At 39.0% G+C, this 27,639-nt stretch overlaps 1 protein-coding gene across 6 annotated transcripts in view; it reads left to right on the top strand.

Annotated features, from left to right (window-relative positions):
* The window catches only part of LOC113420591 (PH and SEC7 domain-containing protein 3), a 175,397-nt gene extending 148,279 nt beyond the window's left edge, over window positions 1-27,118 (top strand). For all 6 annotated transcript variants that reach the window (XM_087957494.1, XM_087957495.1, XM_087957497.1 and 3 more), the window contains 6 exons: window positions 10,366-10,553; window positions 11,802-11,872; window positions 19,909-20,066; window positions 22,618-22,762; window positions 23,897-24,040; window positions 26,664-27,118. In XM_087957494.1, the coding sequence (XP_087813620.1) occupies window positions 10,366-10,553; window positions 11,802-11,872; window positions 19,909-20,066; window positions 22,618-22,762; window positions 23,897-24,040; window positions 26,664-26,879 (922 nt within the window). In that variant the 3' untranslated portion in view covers window positions 26,880-27,118. The remainder of the gene's footprint in view (window positions 1-10,365; window positions 10,554-11,801; window positions 11,873-19,908; window positions 20,067-22,617; window positions 22,763-23,896; window positions 24,041-26,663) is intronic.
* The last annotated feature ends 521 nt before the right edge of the window (window positions 27,119-27,639 follow it).

Below are 27,639 nucleotides of genomic sequence, written 5' to 3'. Positions count from 1 at the left end.
ATTGGCCATAGAGTCCGCAGAATGAGATATGGTTACTCATGGGCTCTTCTTTCAGAACGCAAAACATGCTGGAACATCCAAAATGATGGCTTTTTCAAGTCTACATCAGTCTTCCTCATGGCATTATTTCTGTTACATGCTTAAATAAATTTAGGCCCTGTATTCCGTAGAACCTGGTTACTTAAGACATGCTTGCCTCCCACAATATCTACCCAGATAATTAAATTCTGCAGAGTTAGCATACCCTGAGTTCCATTGATTAAACATTGCCATCTGTAAGGACCCTAGAAGCACACCTTCTCTATTGCAAGATCTGATCTTTGATTTAAGGTTCCACCAAGATCTGGATGCCTCCCATTCTGCTGTGGTCTAGAAGAATAGTGAAGTGTTTTGACAAGGGACTGTGAGACTGGTTTTTTGCACTTTTATCTTTACCTTTTACGTTTCAATGATTTTAATGTAATTTCTTTGATTGTTGTGAGCTGCCCAAAGTTGTTGAGTTGAGTAGCATGTAAGTTTTATAAATTATGGTTGGTTGCGCAATCAGCCAGATGTTTTAGACAGGATTTGGGGTCTTTATTCACCTAGTGAGTCCTTCCCAAAGACCTGGGATAGACAGATGTTGTCGTTTGATGGTGCTGAATGTATCCTTACAGGATGCAAGCCGTTCCAAGTCAAGTTGCCTTTTGCAATTGACTGATGATGATTTTGTTAATACTGATGTGTTCAAGTAGTAGTGCTCCAGATGTTTTAGGATTGCACCTATTGGAATTGTGCCTATTACTATTGGTAGTTTCTTTGTTTTCTATTGCAAAAGCCATTCTACTTCTCTTTGCAGGTCATTGTATTTTTTAAATTTTTCTCCAATTTTTTCTCTTCTCTTCTGCTGTCGCCAGATACTATCACATCCACTGCCCAGAATTTGTCTTTCTTATCAACAATTAAGTCTGGGATGCTGTGTCGCAGGTGCTCCTCTGTTTGAATTCTAAAATCCCAGAGCACTTTAGCTTCCTCATTTTCTGTTACATTGTCTATTTAGTGGGCTACCTTTTCGTTGCAGGCAATTAGTACTTTTTGCAGATATTTCAATGCACCATTGTTGCTACTTTGTCATGCCATGTGCAATCTTGCAGTAGCAAAAATGAGATGGTTCTCTGTTTCTTTTGCTTCTTTGCAGAGGCAGCATTTGTGTCTGTTGTCTTCTTAATTCTGCCTTTATATGCGTTTATTCTTTAAGGCTTGGTCTTGTAAAGTCAGAATTAGCAATTCTGTCTCTTCCTTCAATTTTCCTGCTCTTAGCCACTGCCAGGTCTGGTATTAAATGCTTTGTGCTTGCTTTTTTTTTTTTAAATGTACTGGCCATGTAATACTTTGCCTTGCTAAGTCTCCTTTCTATTCTTCATTTGGTCTTTCTTGTAGGCCAGTTTGGTCTCTCCAGTACTCTCCAGTAAGCCTTCATGGCATGCTAGCTTTGGTGTGTCTTCTTCATTTTCCTTCATATATTCTTTCAATTCCTTTCTTCTTCTTCAACTGTCTGTTGTACCCTCCCGTGTTTTCTTTGGTAAGAAGTATCTGTCAACACCACTGCGTGGATGAACGGGATTCATTGTCATTATTTTACTGGTCTTTACTTAGTCTTTTACTCAGTTCTGCTTGAGTCCAGTCCACTATTCTAATTGCATATCTAATGACTGGAATCACCCAGGTGTAATTGGCTTGATGTTATTTCCTACATTGAGTGTAGACTTTAAACTCTTCCTCACTCTCATGATGTATTCTCTTCCAACCCACCCTGAACTTCGGTGTGCTTGACATTGTCAGCTTAAAGGATGCCCAGGTATTTATAGTGATGTCTTCATCCAGACTCTTGATATTGTTTCTCTAGGGCATCTTCAGTTTTCATTATTTTTCCCCATTTGATGGTGAGTGTGGCACATTTGTCCAGTCCAAACTTCAATGCAATAGTTTGGGCTATAAATACAGTATTGAGCAGTGATTCTATGTCAGATGTTGTATTTTCATACAGCATCAGATCATTAATGTAAAGGTGGTGTGATTACCTGGCAGATGTTTTTTGATGTTTGATATAGCTGTGGCCTGAATTATTCAGTATGGTTTACAGAAGAATCAGTGCAATGACAAACAGTAATGGTGATACTGAATTTCCTTGAAATATTCCTTTCTTGATATTAACCTCTTCCACTCTATCACTATTGACCAGCAACATCGTGCCATTCACCTTCGCACAAAGTCAATGTTTCTACTGACTCCTGTTATTTCTAGGCATTTGATTATCCAATCATCTGGCAGGGAATTGAATGCCTTTTTGTAATCCATGCTACGTTCAAGTTGGTCTTCCTTCTGTTGCAGTTTTCCAAAATCAGCTTGTCCATTAGAAACTGGTCTTTTGTTTGTCTGTTGTTTTGACAGTTCCCTTATTGTTGTTGTTATTTTAACTTTATTGAAATACAGTTTAATACAATGCAAGATGTTTGATAAGTCAGAGAATTTGGTGATGTGCCCATTTGGTCATCAGACTCAGTCCATGCAGTGGGGGACAGAATTTCCTGAATGTGTAACAGAAGGATAGGTTGTCAGACCAAATTATCTCTTGCAAGCCAGGTGCCTGCTTGTTATTCTAGTAAGCAAAACAAGTTGTTAATGTTGAAAGGCTACTTATAAGGTTGGAAGACTTTTTTAGTTGGGTTGGAAACATTATCTTAAAGATAGAAATCCAATCCTCAGTCAATCTGTGGCGGCATGAATAAACATGCTTAGCTTTCTCCCTTTTATCTTTCGAAGCATTGTGTTAGAACTGCTGGTAGAAGAAGCAAGGCTCAGGTCATGTTTCTTCCTGTTGGCTTGGTGTCTGAGGTTTGTCTTATGATTAATGGTTGATAGCTTGACAACAAACCAATATTAAAGATAATTCATTGCAGGAGGCTTTGGGAGCACTTCAGCTGCCTTTGGGAAGCTCACCATTTTATTTTATTTAATAGATTTATATAGTCTCCCATGTCATGAAACGAGACTCTGGGCAGCATGCAATATATTCACAATTAAAATGATAAATTGAACAACGTAAATAAAGGATAAAAAATCCAAGGATGTGGGTGAGCTTGATCATTTAATCACCTTACAGTCTCACCATGGAATCCCCTATTGATATTCAAAGCTAAATATGAGGAGATGAGAGTTTGCCAGCACATTTTAACCACTCATCGTCCTTTCTCTGTTCATCCTTGTTACTTGATTTCCTTTTCATGCTGAAGGGAATCATGGCTGCTAAGTAGAGATCTTTCTTGAACAGAAAAGAAACAAAAAATGCCTATATTAATATTGATAAGACTGCTTTTATGGGGATTATCTTTTTCTATAGTAACATATGCAAGTTCTCATCATACACTAAGAAAATCTTTAGAAGTATACTACTATGTATTTTCCTGCACTGCTGGAAGCTGGTTGAGTTAAGGATACTGTAATTATTTCTTGGCTCCTTCCAAGATACCTCTAGTCAATAGAAAATTGCTCCTGAGGATAAGAGAAGTTAATTGTTATTATTTTTTTTAAAAAGTTGTTGATTTTAAAGAAGTTCCTTTTTAGGAAAACTTGAGAGATCCTAGCCTTCAAAGAGTTTAAATTAAGGCTTATTAGCTATCTCATGATGCTTGGCTTGTGAGAAAAGGAAGTAATGGGGACCGGTGGCAGTGAGACAGCAGTCAGCAGTGTCTCAATTGTGAAAGGCACATAGAAGGAATCTAGAGGTAGACTTCCCTCAGGGAAAGCAGATTTGACATTTCCAACCCACGATGTTTAGCCCTGATGCTAAGACTTGCCTCCAGATCCTCAGTGTTACTGCCCTCCAACTGCTGCTAAATGCTAGATGAATTTGTAACAAAGCTGTCTAATCTATGATCTGGATGAGGCAGCCAACCTGGCATATATGAGTCCAGAGTCAGAATGTTTCCCATCCAGAAGCCTGTTTGGGCCCAGACTGGGATGTTCCATTCTTAGAAATGTGTCCATGAAGCCAGGCTATGGGGCTCGGAGTAGCGGTTAATGTCAGCCCTACTAGATAGATCAGACTAGGAAATCCTAAATGCTAAAACTATGCTTATTGAGGCTAGTAGAATGTTGAAAGTCAGATTGTGTTGAGTCTCTTCCTTCTCATAGTTCAGTGAATTAGGGAGGTGTCTGTCCAAGCATTTTCCGAATTTTCTCCTGTCTGTTGTAGACTTAATATATGTTTCATCCCTGGCTGCTTTGGTAACATAGCTTGCAGATCTCCATCAAGGTCATCCTCCTCACTCTCTACAGTTGTCATTCAAGGAGACTTAACAACTCTCTGAGGTATTGCATCAGAGATAATTGGATGTGATACTCTCTGGTTGAAATTGGGCTTGAGGAACAGTTGGATTTATTGCTAGTGCACTGGCCTTCTTGCTGCTCAGTGATAGCTTTGCCTGAGTTGTTCAATTTCCATTGCTGGATTGGCAGTGAATATAGGGAGGCTATTAGTTCCTAGCAATCTTAATCTGTCCTAGCATTAAGTTCAGATATTTGTAGCCACCATTGTAAGACATTATCATGAAAAGTATGATTGTTTTTCCACTGACTGATAAGTTAATTATATTAACCCGTATAATGGCCCCAGATGTATTCTACAGGGAACTTTGGGGTCTTAGTTGCTATCAGGAATAGATGGGTAGGAGGGACTTTGGTTTGGAATCTTCCTATGCACCTTCTCCCCATTTGTCAATGGGAATTCTGGTTTTCCAAGGAGCTCTGAAAGATGAAACAACAGAAGAGACATGTAGAGCAACATCTTCCATCTTGCCAACTTTAAGACTTGTGGATTTCAACTCCCAGAATTCCTTGGCCAGAAAAGTTGAAGATGAAACAACAGAAGAGACATGTAGAGCAGGGTCTCCAACCTTGGCAACTTTAAGACTTGTGGACTTCAACTCCCAGAAGTCTTAAAGTTGCCAAGGTTGGAGACCCCTGATGCAGAGTACCATTGGAGGACAATAAATCTTTGTAAGAGTCCATATGAAGAATCACATTGTCACAATAGCATGATTTCAGGTAATTTACTCCACAGGAATATCTTCAAGGCACACCAATTACACACCAATTCTGTCTAAGGTAGTGATATTCCATTCAGAACTAAACCTAGAAGAGCAGTATGAATATTCTAGGCTCCTATTGTAAAAAGTCACTTGGATTCATTCAGAGTAAAATTCTGAATGAGTGAGTCCATGTGAGTTGACTAAGACATTAACTTATTTTGTTACCTAGGAAACAATTGATTTTCTGGTTCCTGGGGAAATTGACATAATCTTCATGATTGTTAACCCAGCCATCTGTCCTTAGATTCATTTTTTTCCTGGTTAGTTAAGGTTGTCTGAAGGGGACATGTGACAGAGTTCATGTGGTGGTGAATATATCCTTGAATGAATAAATCACTAGAGTAACAGTCCTAGAAAATTTTCATCCAGTCTTTAACCTTCCCATTTTAGGGAAGATGTTTGAGAAGGTGTTCAGATTGCAACTTCAGAGGAGCAGAGATGAAGTGGATTATCTGAACTTCCTTCAGTTGAGTTTTAGAATGGGACTTATTATGCAACCAGTATTGATCCTACTTGCTGATAACTGATGGTAGCATTTGTATCATAGTGATATAACTGATCTGGTTTTCCTTGATCTCCCAGCAGCTTTGAGATGCATTGTTGATCATTGATCATGGTATCCTTCTCAACGGTCTGTTGGAATCGGGGAGTGAGAGAAGCATGCAGTAGTTGTTCTCCTTCTTCCTCTATGGATGGTTTCAGTTGGTATTGTCAACAAGTAGAGGTTGAGTTGGAGGGTTGAGTTGGATTTGTGGAGTGCCACTGAGCTACTGTATATGTGGTGCTAATATCTATTTTGTACATCTCAATCCTGGGCTGGACAAGTGATTGTCCCAGTACTTGAAGACTATCAGAGTCTGGATGGGAAGCCTAAGGCTTAATCAGGACAAGACGGCATAGCTTTCTGTTTCTGGTTCTCCAGTTCAACTGCTCTTCTAGGTTTAGTTCTGAATGGAGTATCACTACCTTAGACCGAATTGGTGTGTAATTTGGGAGTCACAGCTTTTGCTTTTATAACAGGCAGTAGCTGTACCTAGGAGCCCTTTGGCCAGTTGTGTCTAGAACTCCAGTTGTGTGATTCCCGGTACTGGGAATATCTTCTCATAACCCCTCATACCTTAGTTACTTCATATGTGGACTACTGCAATATGGTTTACATAGGGCAGCTCTTGATGACCACTTGCAAGTTACAGCTGGCACAGAATATGGCAATGCAAGCAGTTATAGGTGCACCTCAATAGGTCATGTTAACAATTCTGCTACATGAACTGAACTGAGTGCCACTCACAATGCTGGTTGTAATCTATTAAGATGTTCTTGGCATAAGGTCGGATTATGTGACTGATTGTCCTTTTCCCATTGTTTCTGCCCACACAGTAAGTATTGGTGAAGTAGGCATGTTCCAGGCCTGTTCTTTAAAACAGGGTCTTCTGATGGGACCTGGGCAGCTTACCTTCTCTGTAGCAGGGCCTGCCCTGCCTTATGGAACAACATCTCCCCGGAGGTGGGAATTGCCATCCTTTATATTGGTCTTGAAGATGGAGTCCTTCTGCAGTTAGTCCTTGACTTATGACCACAACTGTGGCCAAAACCCTAATCCAGCAGTTCAGGAGAGGGAACCTCTAAAATCTAACATTTAGTTACAGGTAACCCTCGGTTAACAAGCAAAATTGAGATACAAACTGCTAAGTAAGACAGTTGTTACTGTGAGTTTTGCCCCATTTTACAACCTTTCTTGCCATTAGTTATTAAGGGAATCAATGTAGTTATTGTGTTAATATCACAGTTGTAAAGTGAATCTGACTTTCCTGTTGACTTTGCTTGTCAGAAAAGACGATCAAGTGACCCTGGAACACTGCAACCGTCATAAATATGAACCAGTTGCCGGGCATCCAAATTTTGATCACAGGGCCAGTGTGAAAAAGAGTGATAAATCACTTTTTTTTCGGTGCCATTGTAACTTCAAACGGTCACTAAACAAATGGCTGTAAGTCAAGGACGACCTGTAATATCTACTATCTGCCCTGGAGGGAATTTTATTAAAGATTTAGTTTCTGGATTTTCACCTTCTTTCGGCTTTTTACTATAATTAATGCTGTTTCAATTTATATGCTGTCCAGAGTCATGACTAATGTAATTTATAAACATAAATAGTATAGGGTGAATACAGTTACATTGCTCTTTAGATACAGATAACTATTGATCACATAATCCAATTGCCAATATCACCTGATGCTCTTGACAATATAGCATTTCTCTGCTATTGAAATTAGCTGACATACTTTGGTGACTGAGCCCTGTCCCTTCTCCTTGATTAATCTAGGTATTTAACTTTTTGTTTCACTCTTTTTTGCCACTACTTCCTTTCGATTGGCTGATGAAGCTGAGTGACCCTTCCAAGAGGTTTATTAGTTTATTAAGGACAAGCATTCTTTGGTTCATCGTAACACCATCTAACAGAGCTTCAGCTATTTTTGGATACTGGTGATATTATAAAGTGAGCCACTTTGGTCTATTGGTTAAGGCACCAGGCTAGAAACCAGAAGACTGTGAGACCTAGTTCCATTTTAGGCATGAAAGCAAGGTGATTTGGGTCAGCCATTCTCTCTTAGCCCATGTCAGGTTCAGACTACAAGCTATTTGATCAATTCTGGTTACAACCAATGATAGTTGATATTCAAAAAGCAAGAAGACTTGCAGAAAAGCATTAAGAAGAAGAAAACTGGTAGAGTGTTAGAAATACTTACCTGAATTATCAGAAAAAGGAAAGAAGTCAGGAAACTGTTGTAGAATATCCTATGGTAGGACAGAAAACAGAGCATATTATGCTGGATAACTAGTAGAAGATGACAGATAAAATTTGGTGATCATCTAAATGCACCTTAGTAATAAACTAGCAGGAGAGTGCCTCCTTCCATTATTCACTATTGCTGTTCTACAAAGGAGAACCACAAAAACGCTATTCTGGCTGCATAGGTTTTTTGTGGTTCTCCTTTATAGAACAGCAGTAATGAGTAATGGAAAGAGCCACTTTTCTGCTAGCTCAGTATTGCTGTAGTTGGCCTATCAATGAAACTTGTACGTGCCTTTAGGGGAGTTTAAATTTAAGCAATATCTGAAGATTTCCATGGAAAGGTGTGGAGGAGACTGAGATTGTATAGGTTTATGACACTCATAAAATTACTTGGTTCTGTTCTGCATGTCTATGGAAATTCTCGGTCATGGTTGTCCCAAAGATGCCTTTTCAAAAGGCAACTGGACTTTGTTTTTCCTTGAAGGCATTTCGCTTCTCATCCAGAAACTTTTAGTCAAAACTGAAGAAGCTTCTTAGATGAGAAGCGAAATGTCTTCAAGGAAAAACAAGCCCAATTGCCTTCTGTTCTGCATAATTTATGGACATCTTAACATTTAAAGAACAAAACTGCCTTTCTTAATTGAGGGCAAGTGGTTGGGGGGGAAATTTGGAAGTAAGTAGCTGTTCCGTGGTTTTAGTTTTGAAAGAAAAGTTAAGATGCAGAGGAATTATTGCATGGCTGGGTGTTGATTTAGAACCCTTCCATCTGAGGATACTGACAGGTAATCTGTATCCGAGGGTACGTTCCAAAAATAAAGCAGAGATCATTTCCATTAATTCATGCCTGGACTGTGACAGATTTCAGCAGAGAGGAAAGGATAAAATGCCCATCCTGCTTTGTACAGCTGCGTCAAAGCTGCATGCGGTGGTAGCAGTGTGTGCATGTTATAGTGGGATAGGGTGCGCAGAGGGAGTCATAGTTCAGTCAAATGTACAATTTCCCCATTTCAATCTGCAGCACATTCTTTCATCTTGGTGCCACTGGTTATGTAGGGATTTTAGTATGCTAAGTGGTGGGATCTAGCTGGATGCTAGATTCTGGGATCCAGCATGCGAAATACTTGGATTGTACTCTCAGTAAACATGGAGGGCATTAGGTTGGAGAGGCTTACTATATAATTTGCTGATTACAGGTTCATGAGTATAATAAGGGCTGAGGAAATATCTGGTTGCTTTTTATTGGATTAAACCGTATGGGCTTAATAGATTCTAGTATCTGCAGGTTATATGGAGCAAAATGGAGCAATAGCCGAACTTTGAATCAGAGAAAGTTGCCTTCCAGGAAATAGTGAGTAATGATAAATACAAACTAAGGCATTGATTCTCAACCTGTAGTCTGTGGACCCCTGGGGGGGGGGGCGTGATGTCATCACAGGGGTCCATGAAAGCTTGAAGAACTGCTGTGATTTAAATCTTGAGTTAGGTTTTGGGAGTCCGTGGCCACAAAAGGTACTAAAAGGGGCCCCATGGTGAAGAAGAAAAAGTTTGAGAATCACTGAACTAATTTGTGTTAGGAAGCCAGGGAGATGACCTTGGAGAAGGAATTCAAAGCCCTTCAGGTGCAGAAGGAATATCTTATGTTTAGAGAGACAGGAGAGTGTTATAACGTCTCAGACATAAAACTCCTGGAGTACAAGGAAGAAGGAAGGCGAGAGGTAGACAAGCTTGCCAAGGTTCTGTTACTAAGGCTTATCTCAATAAAATATAATTCCAGTCCTGTTTTCTGATCTGATCTAGGTTTGAAGGGCTGACCATTTCCTTGTTACTGGCAATAAGGGGAAAAGGACAATAGGAAAGGCTGAAGGACTTTGGCGTACAATAGGGACAGTAGGTCAGAACAGTTTATCCACTGGGCAGGATGGCAATTTTCCATACTTTGAAGCTCCAGGGCTCAATTACATGAGTCTTTGCCAAGTCTTTTTGAACTTTGGTCAACAATGTCCAGCTGTTGCAAGCTGCTCTTGCCAGAAAATCAGGAACTGCAAGGTCCTCATCCCACCCCCCGTAATTTAAAATATAAAACTCTTGAACTAGCACATTAAAATGCACAAAAGCCTCAATATGAACCACCTTGTTGCTGAAGGTAATTCCACCAAGGCTTGAAATGAGAATGGTATACCAAGGTTTCTGTCCTGCTTCCTATCCCCGAAGATAAATCTAAACCATCCCACTGAAATTAATGAGATATCTTGCGGTTTAATATGAGATGTACACGAAATGTCTCTGCTCATTTTAGAACCACAGGTCCTAGCATGAAATCAGGCTTTCCAGCTACTCAGTCAATAAAGGCGATTAGAACAAAATATGCACCTTTGCTTCATCTGATTAGTAAAATAAAATGAGCATCGGCGAATATGAAGCGTATGTTTGAATTTGCTTTAGAGATGACGAAGAGAAGAAGAAATCCCCTTCTGATGGCACCGATGAGAAGGATAATGGAAACAAATCTGTCAGTCGCATCGGCAATTCCAACAACCCTTTCCTGGATATTCCTCATGATCCCAATGCTGCTGTGTACAAAACCGGATTCCTGGCACGTAAAATCCATGCTGATATGGATGGAAAGAAGAGTGAGTGTCTTTCAGAGGGAGCTACTCCTTCAAGGAAAAGAGATCATGAGGAAGGAGGGAGGGAGGGAAGTGGTAAATACAGAAACTTGAATATGCGCAATTGTTTGGACCTCTTTGCTTGCTACTGGGAATGTAAATAAAAGGTGCTACTAGAAGAGTAACTGGGAATCTGGCAGCCCAGAGGGAAAAGCTGTGCAAATATTTAGGAAGGTTAAGGAGAGAAAAAGCTCCAGCAGCCCACCTGAGAATTGCTCCAAGAAATGGAGGTTGAATCAGCCCACGGCTGCATGTTCTTTCTCCTTGGCTGGGCTTTGCCGTTCCCCTCCAGTCATTTCACTTGCCACAGATATACGGGAAGGCTTCTCTGTGACGGAGCTCAAAGGAGGAGGTTGCTCTTCTTCTGAGTTCAAGCCCGGGAGAGCCAGTTTGGTGCAGTGGTTAAGGCAGCCATCCCCAACCTTTTCTGGCTTGGTGGAGCAGCGAGGGTGGGAGGAGAGGGGATGGTTCCATGGGAGTGGCAGGTGCATGCGCAAGTGGAGCTGCGTGTGCGGCCCAGTTCTGAACAGGTCGCAGCTGAGTACCAGGCCACAGTTGGGGACCCCTGATTTAAATATTAGGCCCCAAACCAGGAATTCTAGTTCCTCTCCTTAGGCACAAAGCCAGCTCAGTAAGGGACCTTGGCCATCCTTCCCTCTCAGTCTTAGGGAGGAGGCCAAATAAACCACTACTGACTAGACCAAGAGCCAGTTCTATCCCCCCCAGACCCTCCCCTCAAATCCCGAAATAGGCTGAAAAGCTTTTCCATTGCTTTATTTTTTACATGTTTCTGTTCACCGCGAACACTTTTGTAGCAGGAAGCTCAGTGAATACAGGGCTGGTAAATATAGGAAAAGAGGGGAAAAAAAAGAATATTAATTTCTTTTCTTTCTGGAAGGGACAGATATCAAGTCCCCATTGTGTACTGATGCTTCTTTGGACTATGCTTCTCCTACAGTACTCTTTTTTTTAAAAAAAAATACTTTATTATGATGTTTAATAATATTTGTTTTGCTTTGTTCTACATGTTTTCTTTTTTAAATATCTCCCCTCCCCCCCAATATTAGTTTCTATTAGTTTTTTTAATCAAAAATAGTTTTTAGAAGAAAAGGGGGACTGAGAAAGACTTCGTAACCAAAAGAGCACATTATTTATATAACATCTACAATATTTTAAACATATTTTTTGTGTGTGTTTGTGTTGCTTTCCTAGCTCCACGAGGAAAGAGAGGATGGAAAACCTTTTATGCTGTCCTTAAAGGAACTGTGCTTTATTTGCAGAAGGTAAAACTTTGTTTCTTTCAACTCCTCTTGGTGAAAAAGTAGAAGCCTTGTTGTTTGTCCTTCTTAGGGTTGCTTTGTTGAGTAATGAACGCACCATGCCCACAAGACAACTAAGGACAATATAGTCTATCTGAGGAACCATCTCACCCTGATGGGACTAGCCTACTACACGTGTTCCAGCAGAAGCGGCCTACTTTGGATCCCATCTGCCAAAGGATTTTGGCTGGCAGGGTTCAGGGGAAAAGTCTTTTCTGCTGTGGCTTTCTGGAATATTCTCCCACTGAAGATGAGGCCTGGCCCCACACTATTGACCTTCTGGAAGAACCTGAAAAACTTGGCTCTGCCAACTGGCCTGGGGCCACAATCAGGATGCGCTATATTGGGGGTGGTTGATGGGGTAGAGAGACGATCCCTAACTCCAGGCCACCCATCTTGGATTTTAGCTTTGCTGCTTATTTTTTCTAATTTTATTTGTTTTGTAATACCCTTTTACTTTTTATCGTATTGTCAACCACCCAGAGTTGCTGTATTAGTGAGAGGGGCAGGATAGAAATTTAATAAACAAATACACTTTGGATGCTTACTGAATTGCGTTGGGTTGTTTCAAGAGCATGTACTGTATAATTTGGATTTTTTTCCCCTTTGTATAGCCCGAAGCTGTATATTAGATACTTTGGGTTACCATTATAACAATATTGGCTAGAAATGATTAGAGTTGGTCTAAATTGTCAGGAGACTGACTTCTTTACATATTTCCATGGAAGTCAGCCTTATAAGGATGACATAGCCTTCCTGATTATCTTCAAAGCACTCTCTCTCTAATAATTGTTTGAATAAAGGTATTTGATCATCAATGTTTATATTAAAATTGTTCTTTGCTGTTTTTTCAAGAGCAAAAACACAATCGGGACTATTATAAAAACTGTCAGACAAACTGCTACTTTGTTAACAAAAGTATCCTTTTCAAAGGAATTTTAGAATTATAGATCTGTGAAAGGTCCTGGATTTCTCTCTATAATATCTCATTCAATTATAATTCCAGGATTCTCTAAAATTACAACAGTTAAACTGGAATTAATCTGAGAAAAGATTCTGTTTGTATGTATGTGCATATACAAAGATGATGGTTGAAAATAAAAAATAGTTTTATGAACAAATGCCAAATATTTCTGTTCTGAAGAAAATGGATAAAGACTAATATAGAGATTGAAGTATATAGAAAATATCTTTTCACTTTAGAAGATAATCCTAGTTGTGCTTGTAATAAAAAATGACCAGATGATATTAATCTTTCCCTTCACTTTTTTATTCCAGTATTCACAGCGATGACATCCTCCTTTTAAGAGACAGGGAGTGTGGGCTATGAGTTATGTTGCTGATGTTATGTCTTAGCTAATTCCAAAGTCAAACATTGCAAAAGCTGTTTATCAAATACTGCAGGTTTTTTACAAAAAAAAACAACAGCATTTTTTTGGTATTAAACTTGACTTATTTTTAACAGAGCTCTTTAGGGACATGTGAAACTTTGAAAAAATAATCACCTAGAATTTTAAAATGTGCAAGATTTTTATCATGATTCTTCAATTGTTATTTGACTTCATTCTTCTTGAAAAATAGCTACACTTTATTAATTACTTGCTTTTATTTTTATATCAAAGGTAATCTATCTTTAAGGTAGGTTTTCCAGCCATGGACAACGAGCTAGGAAACGTTTTCACTTCCTGTTTCAGACAATATGGAGAATGGCAGAATCTGCCCTTATGTTTCTCCTCCCAGTAACAGAAGTTTATTTAGCTATAGATTCCTTTGATAATAATGTAGAAAAATCTCTTCTTAGCAAATTTATCTAACTACAACTCTGCTTACAATATAATATATCAACAAGAATATTGTTTTGTCCTGAATTTGCCCTGTGACCTTGGTTCCACTTGCTTCTGGATGATATCTAGTGCTTTCCCCTTAGAGATTAAAGTCAAAAGATTATTAATTGTAGCATCTTGAAAAACAATGATTCTAATATGCTCCCTTTCCTGAAAAAAAAAATAGCTTGCTGAAAAGAAAAATGCATTGAAGAAAAGGATACAAAATGGTCTTCAGATGCCATGTGGAATGTCACAAAGTTAGCTTTTAAATTCAGTTTTTACCTGGGAAAAATCAGAAAATGGAGAAGCTAGTAAAAGAGAAGACACTTATGACTGGTCATCAGAAATATTTTAAAATCACACCAAATAGAGGGAGATATGGTATGAGTGAATCCAACAGTAAACATGAAGCAAACATTTGTGTGAACCAACCTAAAAACGGGGGAATTGAGAAATGGAAAGGCTCTTAAAGGGGGTGATTAAATACAATTTATCATTGTGCACTAGATTTTGCAACCAACTTGTGAGAAAAGGAGTGGCTTGGCCCCTTGCTTGTTGGAACATACTCCCTGTCTTCCATTTTTCAATTCTAGAAATTTTAAACAGCATAGGAGAAAAATATAAAACAGGACATTTCTTCAGTAGCATAGCTCAGAAATGGAAGAAAGAGATAACACAAGATAGGTAATATATCAAAAAGCTGGCTTCCAATATTCTATTTGCCCAGCATTCCGTCACTAGAGTATATAAATTGTCTTATAAAATGCTATGAAATATAAAAATAATTTAAAAGCCAATAATTTATTATCTCCCTTTTGAACACCTCTGGGCTCAGGATAATTGTTTCTTCTTGGCAAGGTGAAAGGTAATAAAAAGCTAACAGTAGAGTGAGAGTAAACAGTTTTGAATTCTTGAGATAGTAGGTTTTTCTCCCCAAAACAGCTGGTACTTTCCAGATGTTTTGGATTATAAGAGCCATTGGTTGCGCAGATTAGTGATAATGGGACTTCAGGTTCCACACATTTGGAGGGTACCTAATCTGTCTAAATCAACATTTCTCAATCTTGGCAACTTTAAAATGGGTGGGCTTCGGCCCCAGAATACCCTAGTCAGCCTGTAGTCCATATATTTAAAGTTGCTAGGGTTGAAAAAGATTGATCTTAGATAATGGTCCAGAGATCAGATGAGTGATGTATTTCTGTAATGTGGTTTGTCCCTTTTATGACACATTCTTATATGCAGAAAGGTAGAACTTGGGAGGATAATGTACCAAATCCATAAAAGTGCTAACAACACATTACAGTATGGGCTAGCTTAATTTTTTTTTTAGAAATTGGAAATGATGTTCATATCCATCCAAATGAAACTGCAGGCAAATGTACTATTACCCTTTGATTAAAATTTGATGGAATTTTATAGCTTCAGGCCCAGGATTCAACTCTAGAGACAATACCTAGGTTCAGAGAATGATACAGTGACAAAAGTGACTGACATTCTAATACACTGATTTTATACACACACACACACACACACACCAAAGGAATGTTCATATAGTAATGTTGCAACTCAGTGTCGCAAAATGCCCATAATAATACTTGGGTTTGGTAGATGAAATGCGCTTTGCAGGAATTTCTGGCAGAAGCGCAAAAAAAAAATGGCAGGGAGCAAAATTTTGATGCTTTTCTCAACTGTGCTCCATGCTGAAGCCTATTCTGTAGTATCCTCTGGCAGTGCTTGAAAATGGAGTCTGTGTCTTCATCTCAATGCTCCTGCCCTCCAGTCTGCATTTTGATCACAAGATTTGGCTGAATAATCCCTGGAATAAGTTTTTACATTATGCCTTGGGTGTATGAAATATCCTTCGTCTTACCAAACGTAAGAAAAATGGAGTGATGTCTCTTTCGTCTGTCTGAAAATTTAGAGCAAATGTTGGCGCTGATACTTGGCTGCATTCGAAATGATTTTTGCTTTGTGCGTAAAAGAGACTTTCAACCACGCATACATTTTCTGTTTTCTCTCTCTCTTGTTTAGCATAATCAGATGCCTGCTTGCTTTGAAATTGTCCCCCTACTTTCAGTGAGAATTCAAAATAAATGCATACAGAATTTCTAAGGCTTGTTCAGCAAAATCTTAGGCTCTAGTCGCAATTCAGAAATTGTGTTAGAGCTTCTGTGTTTTATTCTAAGGATGAGAAAGCATTCTGTTCCTAGGAACCAAGTTGCTTTGCTCTCCACTTGAGGAAAGCCAGAACTGCTATCTTTTCCAACCTACTACTCTGCCCTCCTATGCATACAGTAATCAGAATTCCCAACCATTTGACCTTCTGACCTTTTCTGTTGACTTCTATTATTACCAAAAACTTTTCTTCCCTTCTCCAAAACCCCACCTTGAATGCAAATGAAGTGTCAGTTACTAATATTAGTAAAGGATTGGGAAGTAAAAAGCCAAAGGAGTCCCTGCAGATTTTACTTTGCTAGTCATTGCTGACTTTAGGGAGTGGTCCTCTTCTGCCTTCCGGTTTGAGTTCCTTCGGCGACAGACAGAAATCCGCGATTGTGCGCGGTTTCAGTTGGGGCTCGCCGCTGGAGCGCCCCAAGCTGGCTGGTTTCAGGGCTAAGCCACCCTGTAGAGGTGGTGAAGAGGGGGGAGACTGCCAGCAGGGTTGAGGAGAGCCGCATCTCTCCTCCTCAGCTGGCCATTACTCCCTTTCCCGAAGGCGGTTGCAGTGGTGGTCAGAAATGGCCACCTCAAAGAAGAACTCGACCGGAAAAGAATGTGCAGGAGGAAGATAAGAAGTGAAAGTTTTGGCTGACCGGGTTAAATTGCAAAAGCAACAACTAAGGTACCCTGGAATTTAAACTAAAAAAAAAATAACATTGCTCCCAAAGAAGAGTTGGAAGCAGCGAAGGAAAGTGAAAAGGGAAAGGTTTGGGGGTTTTTTTCTTCTCTCCCTTTTCCTATACTGACAACTAAGAGACTTAAATAAGAAATCGGAAAAATCCACTTTGACATCAACAGGCAATTAAGCTGAAAATAAAACAAAATGTCAAAGGGATAATAAAGATTTCTGGACACTAAACATTTTTTTCATAAGCAGGAATGGAGAGAAAAAGAATAAAAGGGCAGGATCTGGAAAGAGGGAGGAGACTGCCTGGAATTAAAAAGAATCTACAGTAAAACTTCAACAAGACTTCTAAAAGATACATTTTAACTGAAACTTTGTAACTAAACAGTAGAACCCCAGGAAGAGAAAGTGAAAAAAGAGCAAAAAGAATCAGCTTGCATGTATTTGGATTACTTGGTGATCTTTGGATTCTTGGTTATTGCATTTGAATGACTAAAATTAATTGGGTGATTGTTTAAAAATTTATACAATGGCACTACTTCTGGATGAATTGAAAATGGAACTTAAAAAGTATAAAGAAGATGCACAAGAAGGGAGAGGTTCTTTTGGTTTCATTTTTCAATTCTTAGAAATTGAGATTTGGAACTATGAGAAACAACAAGAAATGTCTGCAAAACAAGAACACTGGGACAAAGAAGAAGCCATCTTTAATGACAAGTAATTCTATGTGGGGAAGAAAAAGGAAAGGGGGGAAGAGAATGGAGAATTTAAGACTTAAAAAAACAACCAAAGAAAAGAAAAATAATTCGAAAAATAAGTATAATACTGGAAAGCAACAGAAGAGGGGAATACAGAAGAGAGGAATAGAGGTAGAAAGACAAGGGGGTAAAAAGGGGAGAGAGAAGAAGGAAAGGAAAAGAAGTTACAAAGGACCGGAACAAGATATAGAGAAATAGGACCTATTTAGAGATAATGGGTGAAAGTTTAACTGAAAAAGGGATTCTGTAAAGGTACATAAGATTGTATTGTTATATTAGTAATAGAAATAACTCTAGAAAATTGGAAACAATGTATGATTAAAATGAGGGATAAAATAGTTAGTGTAATTTAGTGAAATGTTTGTTAATAAAATAAGTGAAATAAAATAAATGAGAAAATTGAATTTGGAAGGGATGGGTACATTTTAATTAGTTAATGTTTTATAAAATATAAAGGGAGTGGTCCTCTTCTCTGTTTCAAGACCACTTAAGCTAGCACTGTCCCAAGACATTTCCTTGGTCGTGTGGCCAGCATCATGTCATGGAGTGCTTTACCTTCCCACTGAAGTGGTATCTATTTATCTACTCACATTTGCATGCTATCAAACTGCTAGGTGGGCAGGAGCTGGAGCGAGGGTGGGAGCTCACCCCGTCGCATGGGGCTTGGATCTCAAACATGGGCTGCTAGCTTTCCAGGTGACAAGCCCAGCATCTTAACCACCACACTGCCCTAGTACAGGATTGTCTTTGCTAAAACAATTGTTGAAAAACAGAATCAGTATTACTGCCATTCATAGTTCACTTGCAAGTTTTAACTTCCAGATAACTTCAGGATCACATATAAAAGTGATGGGCCTCCGGCACCATTCCTGGCTCTGTAAAAGAGGCAAGAAAAGGCTTAGGACCAAAAGAAGTCATATCTTTCACATTTGTTTTTCCTTCTGTACAGTAACTAAAAGCACAGGCACCTGTCTTGGATTGCCTTGGCTGCATTTCTGGCTTTCCCCGTAACTACTAATGGGCATCACTCTATCTGGACAATACATTTACTTGATTTTGTAGGCTTATTTCCAGCCCTTTTAAAAGCATTTCTTCTACTTGCTTTGACTTCTGATTTGCCACCCTCTCTAAATATTTAGCACATCATTCAAATCCATTGTTCAAGCTTGGGGAAAATTTTATTTATCTGGTTACAGATTTTTGGCTTGGACTATTCTATAGTGAATTTGCCATGGATCAATGCTGTGTTGAAATGGATTTAATCAACAGCTGACCTGTAACAACTACACTGAAGACTTTGGGTTAATTACTGGCTGCTACTGGAAGTATTTTCATGCATCAGTTCTGATTTGGAATTCTGCTGCACATTTTCTATGCCATTTCCTGGCTTTTTTTTTTTTTGCTCAGAGTTCTCCATGACATTTTATCTTAATGGTCTTTCTGTAATTGAAGATGTCAGCTGTAGAGAACATTTGCCAGTTAGATGTAAGGGAGAAAAATTGCCATGGCAAAATGAGGGAGATGCTGGCTTTGTTTTTACACAATAGACCTATGCTAGGTACTTCTAGGATATTTCTTATAACTCATCTGAAGGTTTGGAAAGTGGGAGTATATCAACCAATGTGCTGTAGTGGTTAAATGTTGGTTAATGTCATTCAATCACAGAAATTGAGTGGCTAACTTTGAGCCATTCACTCCTACCTTTAGAAAATTGGGAAAAATAGGTATCTCACTTGGAGGGAAGGGGAGGGAAGGGAAGGAAAGGAAAGGAAAGGAAAGGAAAGGAAAGGAAAGGAAAGGAAAGTTTTCTGAGTAGCATCATTTCATTAGTTTCTTTTAATGATTTAATTGAAGTTTTAGTAGTGTTCCATGCAGGTGTGTTCTATTTAAAGTAAGTGTATTCCAATTTGTACATTTATTGGAAGCAATGAGGTGTGGTGATTAGTTACAATGAGGTGTGGTGGCAGTGGAGGAGGAGTGGAGAGATCTGAGATTAATCCACCCTCAGTCATTCAATGAAACTCATTGAATGACTGTACCAGTTGCTCTTGATCAACCCAACCTACCTCACAAGGTTGCAGTTGCAAGGACAAATAGGAAGAAGCTCTATATATGCTATCTTGAGTTCTTATTCAAAAGGAAGGATATAAATCTAATAAAAATAGCATACCCGAAACTTCTCTCAACAGATTTCTATATTAGTTTGTAAGTTAAAGGAAAGAATACGCGTTCGTTCACATATCTATAACTTAGATGTACTGATTTTTTGAATCATTTTTTTCTCTGCTGAATGTATTCTTCTGTGCACTCCTGTGGGTATATATTAGGCTTTCCACTTTGGATACGTTTAATAAAAGTGAATGGGACAATTTCATGTTGTAATGCAAGATAAGTTACTTTCTCACCTATCCCTCATTTGCAGTAAACATGTATAGGATTGTAACAACATGCTCTTACATTTGGCACTTCTGGTGGTTGTTTACAAAGCAGTTTGGGGTCTTGTCTGCTGTTTGATTGCCGCTAGGGATTAAAAAAATGGAAAAAATAAATTTACCCTTTTAATTTCTGCAGGACGAATTCAAACCAGAGAAGGCTTTATCAGAGGACGACCTTAAGAATGCCGTCAGCGTGCACCATGCGCTAGCATCAAAGGCAACCGACTATGAGAAAAAGCCAAATGTCCTGAAACTGAAGACAGCTGACTGGAGAGTGTTGCTTTTTCAAGCTCAGTAGGTTTCAGTTTGGTTGCTTGCACCGCGTGGTTCATGAAAAAAAAATAATCTTAGAACTTTGGGCGCCTTTCCAAAGACTTGTTTCAAGTCTCCCCCCCCCCTTTTTCCAAACTATGTTTTCCAGTTCTGAGTATAAATGATAACAAAAGGACTGCAGACTCCCTAAGTCAGGGGTCTTCAGACTTGACAGCTTTAAGACTTGTGGGCTTCAACTTCCAGAATTCCTGTTCCAGTCATGTTAGCTCAGGAATTCTGGAAGTTGAAGCCCACAAGTCTTAAACTTGCCAAGTTTGAAGACCCTTGCCCTAAGTAAATATTGTACTGAAGCTATTAGTAGTCCATCCTTCAGCTATAAAACAGTGTGCAGCTCGATAGAGGTTTCCATTGCCAGTCAGGTGGCCTATGACAATTCACCATGGCTAACTTGCCACGGCCAACTCACTGTGGACAACTAGCTACAGCCAACTCACCACAGGACAATTTGTTGTGGGACAAGAGTTAACATTAATATCAAAGAAACAGTGGGAGAGAATCGTTAAAGAAAGGATGCAAAAGGAGGGATAAAATGAAAACTGGATGACAAAAATTAAAATTATTTTTAATTTTATTTTAAATATTTTTAAGTAATTAAATTGAATTTTTAAATTATTCTATGACGCGTTGTCCTGTGGTGAGCTGGCCATGGCGAGTTGTCCTGTAAGCAAGTTGGCCATGGCCAGTTAGCCATGGCCAGTTGGCTGCAGCAAGTTGTCCCATTCAGAATCAGTCAACCCAAGTAGGAGAATTATTCAGTAGTTGCAATGCTGTCTTGGCCTTAAATCTGTATTGCAGGTCTACTATAATGTATACAAAGGTGGGGAGGGGGAAGCACACCTTCCCATATGTGGTAATATATAACATGCAGCTTTTAAGCCTACCTTAACAATCAAAGTTAAGGTGAGGACATGCTGCTTACAGTGATATCTAAAAAATAAAAAAGAAGAACCCTTTTATCATTTAAACTTTAGAGGAAAAAAGCTACAAAAGAGACATGCACGTGACTTTTGTAACTGCTGCAATGCAGATATTTTTTCTATTGTGTAGAGACAGGGTTTAGATTTAAGTCAAAGCTATAGGGGTGTGTTTTGCAGATCACTGAAATGCATCAAAACATTTAGGGAAGGCCGATCTAGACCTTTATCCACCTTGCTAGTGGAGAAACTAGAAATGTAAATAATAAGGTTAAAATTAAATTTTGGGTTGGGGTTAATTATACAGTTTAAATTGTCATAATGGTTACTTGTGGTTGGAAAGAAGAAAGGGAGAGGCAATATCCTTAGATCTCTTAAGTGGACTTTAGAAAATATTTGTAGTTCAAGATTGGTGCTCCCTGAGCTTGGTTGTTTTCTTGCAGACTTTTCATTACTCAAACTGCGCACTGGTCATTTACCTAGCTTGGGTCATAGAATGCCTGCAAGAAAACAACCAATCTCAGGGAGCACTAAAGACCCCTCATAAGTGGACTTTGATGTTATTAATTAAATTCTTTGTGTGTCCAATCATACTTGGCCAATAAAGAATTCTGTTCTATTCTATTCTATTCTATTCTATTCTATTCTATTCTATTCTATTCTATTCTATTCTATTCTATTCTATTCTATTCTACTCTACTCTACTCTACTCTACTCTACTCTACTCTACTCTACTCTACTCTACCCTACCCTACCCTACCCAACCCTACCCTACCCTATCAGAAGTCTAGGTTTGGGGATATGAGGCATTTAATGAACTATAGGAATGACTCCAGAAAAGGCTGTGCTTGCCATGGTCCTTCATCATATTTTAGAGTATCTGCAGGGTATGATTAAAAAATATCAAATTAGCAGCTGTGATGGTGTGATCAAAATTCTGCCTGAGTACATGAAAAAGAGGGAAAGTTTTGGTCAGTTCTTGATGGCCACCATCTTGATGTTTTTAACCATACCCTGCAGACACCTTGCCTACTTGGTTGACTCAATCTTGTTACTGTCTTCTGACGCTTAACGGGAAAGCGCTCATTACAAGTAGTCTGCATTTAGCAACGGCCTTCTTTAGTGACCATTTGCAGTTGCAGCAGTGACGAAAAAAGTAACTTAACAGCCAGTCCTCACATTCATGACCTTTGCAGGTCTGTAAAGCAAAGCAAAGCTGAAGTAAGGTCAAAAAATTGTGATGTTTCTCTTCACAAGTGCTTTTCTCAACAATCAAGTTGCTGGTCCCAATTGTGGCTGCTAAAAAAAAGGTTATATGAATTATGCAAGAAAAAACTATTGTTGACCCAAAGATGGAAGGAAACAAGAAAAATATGGGGATGAAACACAGATGAATGGAATTTTCCTAAACATGGCTTGCACACAGGGACAACTCCTGCATTGCGTTGCTGCAAGAGAAACTTATTCTGATGCAAGAATATATAAGAGTGGCCTAAACTAGCCATTCTTATTATGCCAGTGCAAATATCAAAGAAAACGTGCAAGCGTTATGCCTGAGGCCAGCCAGAGTCACTGATTAATCTGTCTTTCTTCAACAGGAGCCCTGAAGAAATGGAGTCCTGGATCAATAAGATCAATTCGGTGGCAGCCATTTTTTCTGCCCCACCGTTTCCAGCTGCAATTGGATCCCAGAAGAAATTCAGCCGCCCTCTCTTACCTGCCTCCACCACCAAATTATCTCAGGTGATTGGGGTTTTTTCTGTTTCTGTTTCTCCCTCTCCTTACAGCTTGCACAAACAGGGCTTCTAGTATTATTCTCCCTTGCAGTCATTCTCAAATAATTGTGCGCATATGAGCACTTGATTCATGACACTGAACATAGTGTGGTGGTTCGCTATGTAATTTCCAACTCAGCTGTGTACATAGCTGTTCTTTCTAGGCTGGCAGAAGGGGAAATAATAATAGCACCAGCCAATAGAGAGAATTCTTCTTTGACTCATGATATGACTACAAGTTATGTACAGGTAGTCCTTGAGTTATGACTGTTATGCAGCCTGCCCATCCTGGTCGCAATTCATGATGGTCATAAATCAGGTAACCCATTTGACTGACCTGATCTTATAATCCTTTTTTGGTGGTTGTTAAACTCCATAGTCGTAAATAACAATAGCACTTAGACTTATATACCACTTTATAGTGCTTTGCAGCCCTCCCTAAGCAGTTTACAGAGTCAGCCTATTGCCCCCCACAATCTGGGTCCTCATTTTACCCACCTCAGAAGGATGGAAGGCTGAGTCAACCTTGAGCTTGGTGAGATTTGATCTGCCAAATTGCAGGCAGCTGGCAGTCAGCAGAAGTTGCCTGCAGTACTGCACTCTACCACTGCGCCACCGAGGTTCTTAAAGCTAACCAATGGCTTGCTATGGGCCGATTTTGTTGAAAACCATCATAAAACTTGATCATATGATTGTGGGACATTGTAAATGGCCGTAAATGCAGCCTTAATGCTGAGTGAAGTGCAGTTATGCAATCACTTAGGAGGAGGGGCAACTGCTCAAACTTTGGATCTAGGTTGAAAGTACCACCAAGGGAGGTTTCTTGTAAAGGTGAACAGTCACTAAGCAACTGGTTGTAAGTTGCGGGCTACCTGTACAGATTTAGGCCACAAGATGGATCTTTCTCAAATTTTGTTTAGAAAATTCTTGTTAATTTGAACAAAATCCATGTAATATTTTTTGAATTGCTGGTTTAGGAACCAGGAATAGTTGAGTTCCGGATTTAGGAACTGAACACTCCTAAAGCAATAGAAACACGTTTTTAAATCATTTAACTAAGTGCACTAGAGGTTCATTCTAAACCATGTAATTGCCTCTGCAGGATGACCAGCTAAAATCCCACGAGAGCAAACTGAAGCAGGTCTCTACTGAACTAGCCGAACATCGTTCCTATCCACCGGATAAGAAACTGAAGGGCAAGGAGATTGAAGACTATAAGTTGAAAGACCATTATTTGGAATTTGAGGTATGTTGCAGTCAACTAAGACTGGTCCCTATTTTAAAGGTAGTCATTGTAGAGATCATAGCACTTCAGCAAGTGAGTAGTGAGAGTTTATCTCCACTTAAAGTTTTTAACGCTATAATTAAAATACAGGGAACATTACTACATGTTTTAATTAAAAAGGTCTGGATGGGAGAGAATTATCCTGTTGATGTCTATATATTACTTAGACCCTCATGTCTGCTCCATTGTTTGTAACCTTCCGTTGGGAAAATCACTGGATCATAGGACAACATTTTTGAATCAATTTACCTTAAATGGGTTAACTTATAGAATGCAACCAAAATCTAGGATCTATGACTCTCATGAGATTAACATTTGGCGAAGTTGTGGCTGCTTCATTGCTGCTGCGTAGCTGCAGTCAGCCGCAGTTATGTGATTGTCATTTCCAGTGCTCCAAGCCAGCTTCCTATAAAGAAAGTCAGTGGGGAAACCAGCAGATGAAGTTAAAAGTTGCTCCCATTCTCACTGGTGGACTTTTGACCACTGTATTTTTTTTTTAGGTAAGCAAATATATCTGTAACAACAACCCAACAGAGTACAAGTTGACTAGCAAAGCAAAAATGTAGGATGGTGGATCAGATGTGTATTTGCTTTGTTTTGACCTAGGCTGTCAGTTTTTGAAGAATCAGTCTGTAATAATTTAGGAAGAGGATGATGTTTTCATGTTATTGTTCCCTTTTTAATTCTGATTCTCTGTCTTCATTTGATACTGGCATTTCCTCCATTCTTTATAGTTATGCAGGTAGCTTCTTGACTTACTTATTTAAATTACCAGGAACTATCTGCATGCCACTAGGGATGGAACAACAGTAGTGGATGCCCTATCTAGATGGCAGTGACAGGTCCAACAAGCCTGACTACTATAAGGAATATAGTTTAAATTCTGGAGTCGAACTAAATTATTGCCAGCACTATTTCATACTTTTCTAGAGCCAAGTCTTAAAGTTGCCAAGTTTGGAGATCTCTGCTATACAACAATCAGCATTCCTGGCACCATTTCCTCTCTGTTCAATTCTCTAGCATATTCATTATCTGATGAAGCATAATCAGTTCAAAATGCTATCAGCATTCATCTCCGTAGTTCGGTATGGTTGAGTGACATGCTTATAATAATTATTTGTCTTTTCACCATTGCTGGAAGTATCAATACTAAGCACATGACTATTTCATTTAACTGTCAAATTGATTTTTTAAAAAAATAATCCGTCTCTTCCAAGGCTTTTGAAAGCTCATCCACAACCATTTTTCTGTTGCGTTCTTTTAAAGAGGCCTTGAAATCATCTTGTATTTGTATAGCAATGCTTAGCTGAGTCATGTTTTGAAATAAGAGAAAGCCTTTTTTGTTCTTCATTGGGGAAGACAATTTTAACAATAGACTTTCCTTTAAAGAATGTTTGGTAGAACTTCATCAACATTTGTCACGATTCATTGGAAAGGGTCAGAATGCATGTCATTAAATAAGTAATCCTGGAAATTCTAGAAACTGCATTTTGCACCCCTTAAAAGCCCTTCTCTGAATTCTGATTAATCACCACTAGTGTATTTGAGTTAATCACAGCACCACTGAGTGATGTTGCAGATGAAACTGCCTCATACAGAGGAGTTGTGGTTTTCTAGAGAGTGAACAAATTCAGCAGTTGGGATTTTCAAAAATATGTTAAATCTTCCTTTACAGTTTACACTTTGTATTTGGTGCCTGGTGGGCTCAGAAATTTGTGGCAGTGAAGTGATACATTAAAATGAAACAGTCTGTCTAGCTGAAGACCAGCAACACTATATTTTACAAAGTTCAATTCTATAATGATTATTTTGACATAATACTGAATATTCATAATCTGTATGGAAAGATGAGAACTGAGTAGGTACACAATTAAAGTTCTGAATTTTATATGTAAATGTATATCCATTTGCCATTGCAGATTTTTCTACTTTACATACTGATCAGGGCATAAAATGAGAGATATTCCATTGTTTTCAGAAAGCCTTCAAGTTGGGATAAAGGGGGAAGTATAGGAAAGGACAAGGTGAGGGAATAATAAGGATCCTTCTTAAGTGTCTTTAGCCTGCTTAAGCCTTGTGGGTAGACTGAAGATAGCAATAGCAACAGCACTTAGACTTATATATCACTTCACAGTGCCTTACAGCCTTCTTTAAGTGATTTACAGTCAGCATATTGCCCCCAACAATCTGCATCCTCATTTTACCGACTTCGAAAGGATGGAAGGCTGAATCAACCTTGAACCGGTGAGAATTGAACTGCTGAATTGCTGGAAGTCAGCAGTCAGCAGAATTAGCCTGGAATACTGCATTCTAACCACTGCACACTCTGAAATCCACTACTTTAGACAAGATTCTTTGTGTGTTCTTTCAAAATACAACATTCAAAGAAAGAACCAACACATGTCCTTCAGTTTTCAGTTTACAAGGCATTTAAGTATTACTTCTGGATGCCCTTGTCACACACTAGCCAATGTTGCTCTGCTGGTTTACTTGCTGTGTGTCCAATTTGCCAGGACTGATTTCCACACACGTCATAGACGTGATACTGTAGACTGAGTCTTTTCTTTCTTTCTTTTTTTTCCAGAAAGCCCGTTATGAAATCTACGTGTCTCTTCTCAAAGATGGAGCAGGAAAGGAGTTGCTGAGTACCAGTGAGATTGATGGTCCTGGACTGAAGAAATGCCACTCCAGTCCTTCATTAAATCAGGAGTCTCCTGTTAGTGCCAAAGTGAAGCGTAACATCTCCGAGAGGAAGGACTATCGACCAGAAACTCCCAGCATCAAGCAGAAGGTTACTTAAGGAAACCAAGGCAGGCTGGAGGATCATGCACCACTCTCTCTTCGATAACCTGTCCTTTGCGAAACAAACAAAAATTAACACATCTGCCTGAATGGGTGTTAGTGACATTTTTCAGTTGTAAATTTTGTTGTTTCTGTACAGGTTGTTGGAAATGTTTTGGCTTCTAACTTGCATTTGCCTAGTTAAGTTATCACAGAGCAATTGATCCAGTCCTTTTTAAAAAAAAAAAAATAAGAAAAGAAGGGGAAAAAAATTGGAATAGGACAAGAGAGATTTCATGGTGTATTTTATCTCTCTGTCATACCTTGGTCTTCTTTTGTTGGCTTGCAATTTTCATCTGAACTGCTGCTGCTGCTGTTCAGCCGTGTGGGGGAATGATGAGACAAATGGAGGCTTATCAACTTGTTAAGCCTTGTCAGTGGATAAGCTAAGATGTAAAAGAGACTGGGTAAAAAATGTTCAAATGTTGCCAAGCTTGGTAACAACACATTATAGAAGATATGCCAGTAACTAGATTATTGAGTGATCAGTCATTGTGATCTCTGAGTCCAAACTTTACAAGTTACCAAGTTAATGTTTTGGATGTAGAAACAGATGAAGACCTTCGGTGAATAGAAATGATTTCAACTGAAACAGGTCTTATTTTTTCATGTTCCTGGGTGGAAACTTTCTACTATAATCTGCTCTGTTTTATCTGCACATAGTGCTATCCTAATGATTCTCAACAGCAAATAATCATATATTCTTTGTACTGATAGCA

The sequence above is a fragment of the Notechis scutatus genome, chromosome 2, assembly GCF_049901735.1.
Source record: "Notechis scutatus isolate UNSWTSFEM ecotype Mainland chromosome 2, rNotScu1.2, whole genome shotgun sequence".
NCBI classification, from domain to species: domain Eukaryota; kingdom Metazoa; phylum Chordata; class Lepidosauria; order Squamata; family Elapidae; genus Notechis; species Notechis scutatus.
The sequence above is the reverse complement of the archived record's forward strand: the minus strand, read 5'-3'. Positions and strand labels throughout refer to the sequence as shown.